This window comes from Peromyscus eremicus, chromosome 15, assembly GCF_949786415.1.
Source record: "Peromyscus eremicus chromosome 15, PerEre_H2_v1, whole genome shotgun sequence".
NCBI classification, from domain to species: domain Eukaryota; kingdom Metazoa; phylum Chordata; class Mammalia; order Rodentia; family Cricetidae; genus Peromyscus; species Peromyscus eremicus.
Window position 1 is genome coordinate 17,669,754 of NC_081431.1, and position 11,537 is coordinate 17,681,290.

Below are 11,537 nucleotides of genomic sequence, written 5' to 3' on the forward strand. Positions count from 1 at the left end.
TATACTTTCTTACACTGTTAACAGTTCTGGGTGACATTTCTTTTTCTTTTTCTTTTTTTTTTAAATTTATTTTTATTTTGTGTGTTTGAGTGTTTTGCCTGCATGTGTATCTGTACACCATTTGCCCTTGGAGGCCAGAAGTCATTGGATCCCCTGGGAATAGAGTTACAGATGGCTGTGAGCCACCATGTGGTTGCTGGGAATTAAACCTGAGTCCTCTGGAAGAGCAGCCAGTGCTGCCCTTAACTGCTGAGCCATCCCTTGATCCTCTTGACATTTCATTAGCTTTGGATACTAACTAATGAAAGAAAATGTATTTCTCTATAATAAATGTATTTACCCCTTTTTCCTATAATATGCCTTCTCAATCCAGGAAGTGTATAATTAGTAGAGTGAGTAGTTAAGTATAAAGGGGAGAAAAATGTACCCCCATAATTGTTCCTGTAATTTGAGGGTTGCTCTGAATAGAGTTCAAAGGCTGGGGAAGTGTTGAATACCACAAAATTACTATTGCCCCAGGGTCCTGCTGCACCCTAAGTATGCCCACCAGGGAGTCATTTGAAAATAACAGGAATCAATCAAAACATGTAGGTAGATTTCTGCATAAAATTCTTCCACAATAGTGATTATATACTATATAGAGCCAAGTTAACAACTGGACATGCTCTGGGATTCTCTACAGCTAAAATGCTGCAATTAAAGCTCTGACCATCTGTATTTTTAACTCATTAAAAAAAAAGAGAATCAAGCCTAAGTAAGACGTTGAGTCCTTGAGGTTGTGGTCAAGTCTGTCAGATACTTGGAATAAATTCATATGCCTGGTCTTAACGTAATTCAGTTTTACAGTGTATGTGTACATGTGTTCATCTTAGTGTTTTATTTTTTATTTTTCTATTTTCTAGGAACTTACCCTTTTGTGACCTCTTCAAACTGCACTGTTGGAGGTGTTTGTACAGGTTTGGGTATGCCCCCTCAAAATGTTGGAGAAGTATATGGAGTTGTAAAAGCTTATACCACTAGAGTTGGTATTGGTGCCTTCCCCACAGAGCAAGACAATGTAAGCCCATTTCTTAGTAATCCAGTTTTTAAAGTATGGAAAGAAAAACCGTGTTTCCCAGACCCCAACCTTGAGACTCCTGCCTCTCTCTTCATTTGCAAGAGTCATTTGATGTGTTTCAGGAAAACTATATAACTTTATTTCTTGAAATGATTGGCTAGGTTTGTGTGTTATATAAACATTAACGACTTATTTGTTTATGAACTTTTCCTTTGTTGTGAAAATTATATGAGAAATGTAAAAGGAGGAAGGATGTATTTTTTGTTGTTCATGGTTTCAGACTGTGGTTACTCTGTTCTGTGTTTCTGAGCCAGTAGTAAGCCATACATGGCAGAAGGGCATGGTCACCTCACTTCCTAGCAGTTGGGAAGCAGCAAGTGAGAGCTGTGTGCAAGGAGTAGGCTTACCTTCAGACACCCCAGGAACCTCTGTTTTCTAACAAGATACTGCCTCCTAATAGTCCAGCTGTGAAGTCATCGGTAGCAAGCATTTTCGTCAGACTTTCTTGGGACCACCTACCCCCAAATGATGACATGGAGACTTATTAATTATGAGAGCCTACCCTTAGCTTAGGCTTGTCTCGCTAGCTATTATAACTTAAATTAATCTGTTTCTGTTATTCTCTGTTCTGTCACTGTCTCCTTCATTCTGTACTGGTTTTCCCCCACTAGATTCATCCCCATGAGTTCCTCTCTGTCCCCAGAAGTCCCACTTAACCTCTCGTGCCTAGCTATTCACCACCGCTCAGCAGATGAGATGAAACAGACACATTTTCACACCATGTGATCAAATATCCCACAACACTCACCAATGGATTAATCCACTGATAACATTAGTGCCCTTGTGATCCAGTCATCTCTCAATATTGCCAGCTGTTGAGGACCAAGCCTTCAACTCCAGAGCCTTTTTGTGGGACATATCTCAGACCATAACAACTTCTTATTGATAGGATCTAGTTTTTTTTATCTGTCAATATACACTTGACCTGTATATAACATTATAAGAAATTAGCTTGAAAATGCAAAAAATGAAATCAAAACTGAATATATTCTATCTAAGTAATGTCATTTCTGTGGAATTCCTGTCTCCAGTTTATTTCATGAAAGATGTTTATCAAAAGAGATTGTTTATTATATAATCTGTAGTATAGTCCCTGGATATACAGCTCTGATAGTCTAACTCAGGAATTCTGTTATCCAGGAAATTGGAGAATTATTACAAACAAGAGGTAGAGAATTTGGAGTGACTACTGGGAGGAAAAGAAGATGCGGCTGGTTGGACCTTGTGTTACTCAAATATGCTCATATGATCAATGGGTTTACTGCGTGAGTATTCTTCAGAAACATTTATTTCAGGAAATGTTAGCCAGTTGATGGCCACAGATCATGTGGATTTTGATTTTGTGGAAAGTAAACTTGAGAGTCCCCAGCAGAAAAGCTTCACTCCTTTGCCTCCAGAATAAAATCATAGTTTTAGAAGTGGAATGAGATTATAAGAGGAAGTACATAGGAAGAGGCACCCAAGTTATTCTCCTGGATGCCCAAGTTATTCTTCTCAAGGCTCTAGAAGAATCATGGTAGTCGGACAGAGGAGGGTGCTCAAGTGAGTAGACAGGTAGGAGGAGAATGGATACCTGCATAGACGGCCAGGAGGAACCCAGTGTGCGCACGGAAAGGAGGCAGTGCTGGGTGGGGATGCAGTGTGCGCACCTGTTGTCTGACCTCCTGGACTCAGTGTGACTGGATGTGCTCACCTTTCTGAGTCTCTGTCTCATCACCTTTAAAATCGAGGTGATAGGACTGGAGAGTTTGCTCAGTGGTTAAGAGCATTGGCTGCTCTTCCAGAGTACCTGGGTTCAATTCCCAGCAGCCACACCTCTTCTGTCATGCAGGCATACATGCAGATAGAACACCATATACATTAAAATTAAAAAATATCCAAGGTAATGTTACTTCTGTCACGGACATTTGGAAAATGAGGTGAGATGTAGGAATACTGTCCTGCTCACTGAAAATATTAGCATTTTATAGATAAGTATACGTGTTTGTATTTGCATTAATAGGCTGAACTTCTAAAAAGTAAAAGAAGGAAGTCGTTTGTTTGCTTGTTTTTGTTTTTAAACAAACAAACAAACAAACAAACAATCCTGAGATTTATGGACCAGAATCCCAAACCTAGTGTTTTATCTAATTTCTACATATTTTCCCTTAAAATCCTGTTTTCCAGTCAGTTTTCGGGAAACTTTGATGTATCACGAAGAGGTCCTTGATGTTTCCTCACTTTGTCAGTTTCTGACCAGAAGGGTGGAGGTGATGTTAATCAGAGTGAAGAATTGGGAATGGTAGCATGTGTGGAAATGTCCTTAATACCTTGTGATTGTGTGGAACAGCGCGTTCTGCTGTATCCCTCAGCCACAAAGTGCATCCCTAACTCCAGGCCGCCTCCCACGAGTCATCCCTCATAAGGAAGCTGAGCAAGTGTAATGCTACCAGTGAAAATCTGTTGTCGTTACTAGAAAGTAACTCTGGTGTAGTATGGAGACTATGTCAATGCAGTGTCTTTCTATGTGTTTTTATGTGTGGCACGCTTTCAAGGACAGTCCTAACCAGTTTTCAGAATTGCTTTGTAGCTTTGACCTTTGCATGAATTTTCCCTTTCTCCTGCATCAGTGAGACTTGAGGTCCCAAGTTTGCTGTTTCAACAGTGTCTTTTCTTTCAAAATTAGGTTGGCCCTTACCAAGTTGGACATTTTGGATATGTTTACAGAAATCAAAGTTGGCGTTGCTTACAAATTAGATGGGGAAATCATACCTCATTTCCCAGGTACTATTTATTTATTTATTCATTTATTCATTCATTCATTTATTTTTAGGCTGTGTTTAAATTTTATAAGATTGTTAATATTAGCATTTAACTATACATTATGATATGTAATTGCTACTTATAAGATTATATATCTTGCCGGGCGGTGGTGGCGCACGCCTTTAATCCCAGCACTCGGGAGGCAAAGCCAGGTGGATCTCCGTGAGTTGGAGGCCAGCCTGGGCTACCAAGTGAGTTCCAGGAAAGGCGCAAAGCTACACAGAGAAACCCTGTCTCGAAAAACAAAAAACAACAACAAAAAATTATATATATATAAAGATTATATATCTTTGACTGACTTGATTTTTACTAATAGTACAGATATATTCACTTATTACCAATTTGTTCAAAACTGGTATTAATTTTAGACTTCGGTCACAAGCATGTACTTAATTAAGAAAGATGTTTGGACCATGCTGCTTCAGGGTTTCATCTTTTTAAACTTATAATAATTGACAGGAAATTTTAAAAGTGAATTTCCATGGAGGAGTTCTCTCTTCCTTGGGAATAAAAGGGTAAAAGAAAAGACCCTTGAGTCTTGTGGTGTATTCTTGCGCAGTACATGAGCTTACTCCATCCTTCAAGCCCCATAAGTTTTTCTAACCTCTCTCTGTGCCTGAAGTTCACAGGTGAAGGCCATACCTACTTGAGGCAGTATACTTAATTTGAATCCTGTCTTAAGTCATAGGGTTTCCTTACTTGGGAATTCATTAAATACTTCTAGATTTAGAAATGGAAATTGCTGATTTTTCAGATTAGTTTTTCCTTCAACCCTAAGGAAATGGCAATTGAAGGGAAGTTGACAACCTTGATGAAACTTGGCAGGGTGGGAAGTCCTATGATCCTGAGACTAGACATTCATGGAGAATAAGTTTCTGTCATTTTTTCAATTTCTCTTACAGAAAAACAGGCATCTGTTATTATTTTAGGATATGGTTACTTAGAAACTGATTATTCACATATATGTTATGTCCTGGTTGTTAAAGCTACCTCAAAGCTGTTTTAAGAGTTTTAATAATGCTTAAATACTGAAGAATAGTACAATCAAATACAGTGACACTTGGCAAGATCTATCATAATCACATACAAATTCCTTTTATTAAAATATAAAAACTCATAAACAGATAAACTTGTCAAATTTATGCTTTTTAGTTTTGTATTTTTAAGCTGACTTGGGCCAGATTCCTTCAGAAATACTCCAAGGTGGAGATTTTCATTCTAGAAGTGTTGTAGAATGTTCTCAGAAGCATTGCTTGTGATGACAGCGCAGTACATGTAGTATAGCTGATTGCTGTTCCTGTGCCTCATGGCTCCCTTTGAGTGTTAGACATTACAGAGAGTAGATTGTAGAGACTGGATTCTGTCATCTTCCTCTGAGTACTGTGGGACCATTGAATTGATGGATGGTTAACTTGAACTTGTATTGTGGTAATATTTTGTTTGTGATCTAACAAATAAAGCTTGCCTGAAAGATCAGAGAGACAAAAGAGCAAGCCACAGCCACCACCTCTTACTTCAACAACTCCTTCTGCCTGAAAGAGACCAAGCTCCTGTCTCCTGCCTTTTACCTATCTCTGCCCAGCCATATCACTTCTTGTCTCCACCTCCCTAGTGCTAGGATTAAAGGCATGAGATCCCAAGTACTGGAATCAAAGGTGTGTGCTACCATTGCCTGGCTGTCTTTTAGACTGGATCAATCTTGTGTAGCCAAGGGTGGCCTTAAACTCAGAGACCCATCTGCGTCTGCCTCCCGAGTGCTGAGATTAAAGGTGTGTGCCACCACTGCCTGGCCTCTATGGCTAACTAGTGGCTTAGCTCTACACTCTGGTCTTCAGGCAAGCTTTATTTGTTAGATCACAAAGAAAATAGCACCACATTTTATCATTTGTTTTTATGCTTTGTTAATATTTTTATGGAAAGCCCTATATATTTCCAAAAACCTCCCTAGCTGGTACATGGTCTCGGTCATTCTTGGAACTCTGCTCTGAAGAGGGAAACCTGAATAGTGAACCACACTGTCTACCATGTCTTCAGTCTGAGAAACTGCTCATCATTTGTAGTGCACATGTCAGTTCCAGCAGGGGATATAGAGAAAGTCATTAAGTGGACTAAGAAAGAAATTTTCCATCCCCCAGTAGATGTCTGAGGATTGGAGATGTACCAGCTTTGCTGTTGTGCATACACATAGTTATAGTATAGAATTCAAAATGCTGCAGAAACAGAACGCTGAAAGTTGGGCACAGCTCATTTACCAGCCACTGTAACTGATGTTATAACCATGTCATCTTTCTCTACTCACAGTGTAAAATCATGTTGCTGAAGACACATTGGTTTATAAAATACCAACTTAGAGGGTTGTGTGCTGGTGTTCACCTTTCTAATGGTCTGAAAGCTCTAAATTCTGACATGTCTGGTTTCGAGGATTTTGATAAGTGTCCTTGAACCTTCTTTTGTCAGAGCCATTTGAACTGGGCATAGTGGTCCATGCTTATAATTCCAGAACTTGGATAGGCTGAAGGGAGGAGGATTGCCAAGAGTACAAAGCCAGCCTGGACTGAAGAGAAACCATGTCTAAAAAACAAAACAATCACTTGGCAACAGGCAGTGTGTTCCATAAACACATATACTTCTTAACTTTCAGCAAACCAAGAAGTCTTAAATAAAGTGGAAGTTCAGTACAAGTCTTTCCCGGGATGGAACACAGACATATCTAATGCAAGGACATTTAAGGAGCTACCTGTCAATGCACAGAATTATGTTCGGTTTATTGAAGATGAACTTCAAATACCAGGTAAACATTTTATGAGCAGATGTCTTTGGTTTTCTGTTATGTTAGTTTGTGGCGTTTTGTTGTTGTTGTTGTGTTTGTTTTGGTTTTCCTCCTGGGACATTTAGTCTTGTCCTTTCTCTTGATTAGTAATTCTTTGATGGCTTTTACTCTTATCAGCAAATGTTGTGGTTGTTTTTATCATTTGGCCCAAGCTGCTCTTAAGAGTTGAAATCTTGGATAGACATTAGGAAATGATAGAGTATAATAGGACATCTCATGTCTTTTGCTGTGTCTCATTACTATTGCTGTAGTGGAACACCATTACCAAAAGCAACTTGGAGAGCCTAGAGTTTATTTGGCCTACTCTTTCATATCACTGTTCGTCATTGAAGAAATTCAAGGCAGGAACTCAAACAGGACAGGAATCTGGGAGGCAGGAGCTGATACAGGGGCCATCCATCAACGATTGTTGATTACTGGCTTGCTCAGCTGTTTACCTGCCCAGGTCTGGCACCATTTGAAATAGACTGGGCCTTCCCTATCAATCACCGATTAAGAAAATGCCCTATAGGCTTGTCCGAGCCCAATCTTCTATAGGCATTTTTTTCAGTTGAGGTTAGTCAGGGCTATATAGTAAAACTCTGTCAAAATACAACGAAGAACACAAACAAAAGAATGAGAAATGGATATAACACATATAAAACAATTAAAACAAGATGGCCAGGGTTGGACATAATGAAGTTAATGTGGCCTTTCTGTTACATGATTGCTTTTTTTCTTTAATCCTTTTGTTTACGTTGTTCGTTGATGGGAACTAGAGACAAGAAAAAGTAGGTAGGAGGTATTTTCCACACACAACATATGTACTTACACTATCTCTGTTGTGTTCCATTTTTGTTCATGACTCAATTCAGGCATGGTTCTTGTTTCCAGATTGCTAGGGTCCCTCCCAGCTCGATGGCAAACTTAGCGAGCATATTTGTGAACGACTTTCAGTCAAGTTTTTAAAATAGAAATAGATGAATCTTAATGAACCCTATAAAATAGCATAAGGGGTTCTCCTGCCAGTGCCTTGGGGAACCCGGTAATTCTACAGATAATTAGAACTGTGAGGTAGAGATGACCAGTCATTGCCTTGGACTTGTATTAAGGCCACTCACTCCTAAGACTGTGTAGTTCAAAATTGTCAAGATATTTCTATATGTTTTAATGTAAAACTTACAGTGGATTTTGATATTTGCTTATCTTTTCTATTAGGAACTTTATAAAAAAAATTCTCTATGTTTCTGCTAATCTGGACCAAGATTTTACTGTCATAGTCATTGAGGGTGAAAGAATGGTAACTACTGTCTAATTAAAACAGAATAATAGGCAGGTTAATCTGCTGCATCCTTTCTAGTGAGCATCCTTTCTAGAAGAATCTTAGGACAGGCTGCTGACAGGAAGCATTCCTGAGAAAAACTGGAGGATTACCTCTCTTTGTGACTTAGAGTACAAGTTTTTATTTTAAAAATACTTCAAAAGGAATTCACCTTTATTGATAACATAATTGAAACACTTACTTTATAAGTTTAAATTACCTTTGAATGGCAATAGTAATTCCTTTGTGGTCCAGAAATAAAAATATGCAAAATTGACCACACTATATATTTTTACATGGTACACTTGCAAATCATAAAACAAAGACTAAAAAGGAAACTAGTTCATCATTTTCGAATAATATATGACAAGAAATCTTACAGAAAAAACCTAAAGCAGAAATATTTGCAACTTAATTTTCTAATAGCTCAAAGTCAAATGACTTCTTTGAATCACTTGTATGATTAATGACAGTGTTACCTGTACATTTCTGTCATTTTTAGAATAAAACACAAAATAACACAGTATGTAGTTTTTCAATTTTAAACAACTTTCTTTAACAAATCATGTTTTATGTTTATAATATGCTAAAAATTTTTACATGGAAGAGCTTTTTAAAGATTTATTTACTGTTTTATGTATACTTGCATGATATATATGTGCCACATGCGTACAGTGCCCACAGAGCTGGAAGAGGCACTGGATTCCCAGGAACTAGAGTTTGAATGGTTTTAAGTCATCATGTTGTGCTAGGAATCGAAGCAGGGTCCTCTGCAAGAGCAGCATGTGCTTTGAGCCACTGAGCCAACCAACCATCTCTCCAGCCCCCGTGGAAGAATTCTTCTTGACAGAATACCTCAAACTCTACATTAATGGAGAGCTTCTTAATCCACCTTAAATTGTATACACTAAATTATCTAACAGATTCATACCCATAGTTCTACTTTGTTTTTGAGATCAAAAATACTCAGTATTTATTGTATTTCTGCCTTTAAGAAATAATATTAACTTTAAAAAATTCATGTCAATCCCTCATAGTACTGGTTAATGACGTTGGAGCAAAACCCAATACTTTACTTTTGAACCTCTACTTTTATCTTAAAATGGAGGACAGCTAGGAGTTTAGCTCTTGCCTAGCAGGACTCTCTTCTCTTCATCCCAAGGTTAATGTCACAAGGGACTTGATGCTATTCTCCTGTTTTGTTTTCCAGTTAAGTGGATTGGTGTAGGTAAATCCAGGGAGTCCATGATTCAGCTCTTCTGAGGACTGCCAGCAGTGCACAGACACTCCTCGAGGGAGGGAGATACACATTTCTCTATGCTCTGCAAATTCGAGAATACAGACATCGCAATGCCTTTCCAGCTGGCGTTGGATTGCAGTCTGACGGATAGCTGTCATGGATAGACTGGCGCCCTCCATCCAGCTTCCCAGCTGGCATGGCTGCCGCATCTGTTGCTCCTGCTGCTCCTGGTGCCACACAGTTCCTGTCCGTGTTTAGTAATTGTATAATCCCTGTTGTTTGAAATCTAAAACTTCCAGTGTAGTTCTTCTTCATTATTGTCATCGTGGTTGAGTTTTATCCTGACTAGATGGTGAGAACAATTAATGCAGTTTTGCACAAATATTTTTACATTCTGATCATTCAATTCTGTCATTGTAATCTTTGCTGTTAGAAAAATGAAAAGAAGGTTCTGTCAACTTTTGTAATGCTCTGAATTCTGTTTAAATTGTGAACTGCTTATTTTCTGCTGAGGCCATTGCAAAATTGAGCTTTGGTTGGGAGGGGGTAGTGTGTTCATGGGACCTTTAATTTGTGTAGAATACAGAACTTCTCTCTACAATTATTTAATACAATGAACATTTAATTCAGTGTTCAAAAAGCGATGTTTCCCTACAATAACAATTTTAATGTTAAAAAATAATTATTAAAAAATCTGTGATATTTGGTGAATACTTTTGTTTTCAGATATGAGCGCAAATGTTTCTCTTTCCTTTTATTTTTTAAGTATACTGTTATTTCTAAAGAACAGTGGGTGGCTGTCAACATTGTGCCTGCCAGTATATCTACAAAATGACCCATAAGTACCCACATGAACCCCAATTGTCACCCATAATTTTGATCATGCCTTCATCTCTCCTTTCTTGAAAAAACAAAGAGGTATTATTTGACAGCTAGGCTTTACATTGTGCTGTAGATTATCCTTCCAAGAACTATTAAATGTTTAAATTAGGTATCACTTGAAATTATTTTATTATAACCATCAATAGCTGATTAAAAAGAACCAAATATTTCCAGTATGCTGTGTGTGTGGTTTTTCTTCTGTCCCTAGTAATTCTAGTGTGGTGGAAGGGTGTCCCACACAGTGCATGGGGACAAGGTCGGCAGAGATCAATGGGATCTCCGGGAGGATCTAAATGTCTTATCACTCAAGTATTTTTATTAATACGTGGTTCGAGAAAAATTCTAAAATAGGAGCAGCTTCATTGAACTCAATGAATGATGAACACTGGTGACCCCACCAGCCCACTCTGTAACGTGAGAAAAGAGCGGTGCCGGTAAGTCCTGCTTCTCCCTGTGGAAACTGGAAGGTCTTGGAAGATCTGTATTGTTGGCTATAAATAAGCATTGTATTATTGAAACATTTTCACGAATGAACTCATTTTCATTCAAGTCAGGAATTTTTCCTCTGTTACCCAAAATGTCTCCAATTGCTGTTATTTACTGATTTCAAACCACTCTGGATAATTTAGTTTCTCTTTGAATGTGATCTATCAATTGATTAGGAGAGAGATGGAAATCCTCCAGCTACAATGGTCTGTTCTTTAAATAAAGCTGCTTTTCAAACCATTGATAACTATTACAATTTTATTTAACAAGGCTGTATGTGCTATATTCTGCTAGATACTGAATATGCAGTCGCAGGGACAAGTGCAGTCTCACTGAAGCGTATGGTAGGGGCAGCATGCTAAACATTGGTGAACGGTGGTGTATGCTCCAATGAAGCAGTGCGTAGTGAGATGAACGGAACCTAATCAAAATGTCTTACAAGGGCCCGAGAAGGCTTTTAGATGCTTAAACATATTAAGTAGATGAATTAGCATGAGGGAAATGTGCAGAGTCCAGACTAGAACAAATCTGCAGAGTTGGAGAAATGGAACCAAATGAGCAAGGGGCTGGTGAGGTTGGCAGCAGACTGAGGGACGTTCAGCCAAATAACCAGTCCATGTTGATAGGAGAGTCGTGTGGGTCAGAATGGAATGCCTGTTAGAGCTAAGCTGCAGTAGAACTGCTGAATCAGAAAACCCGAGCTAGGGGGCTGAGAGATGGGTGATTCAGCAGTTTAGATCACTTGCTGCCCTCTCGGGAGCAGAGTTCAGTTTCTACACTGTGGCTCTCAGCTGCTTGTAACTCCAAGTCTGGGGGTCTGATGCTGTTTTTGGCCTTCATGGACATTCATATGCATGTGGTGGGCATAATACATCTATTT

The 11,537-nt window shown here is 38.6% G+C and overlaps 1 protein-coding gene across 2 annotated transcripts in view; it reads left to right on the top strand.

Annotated features, from left to right (window-relative positions):
- The window catches only part of Adss2 (adenylosuccinate synthase 2), a 31,281-nt gene extending 20,934 nt beyond the window's left edge, over positions 1-10,347 (top strand). For both annotated transcript variants that reach the window (XM_059280436.1, XM_059280435.1), the window contains exons 9-13: positions 903-1,057; positions 2,258-2,382; positions 3,783-3,880; positions 6,561-6,710; positions 9,260-10,347. In XM_059280436.1, the coding sequence (XP_059136419.1) occupies positions 903-1,057; positions 2,258-2,382; positions 3,783-3,880; positions 6,561-6,710; positions 9,260-9,312 (581 nt within the window). In that variant the 3' untranslated portion in view covers positions 9,313-10,347. The remainder of the gene's footprint in view (positions 1-902; positions 1,058-2,257; positions 2,383-3,782; positions 3,881-6,560; positions 6,711-9,259) is intronic.
- The last annotated feature ends 1,190 nt before the right edge of the window (positions 10,348-11,537 follow it).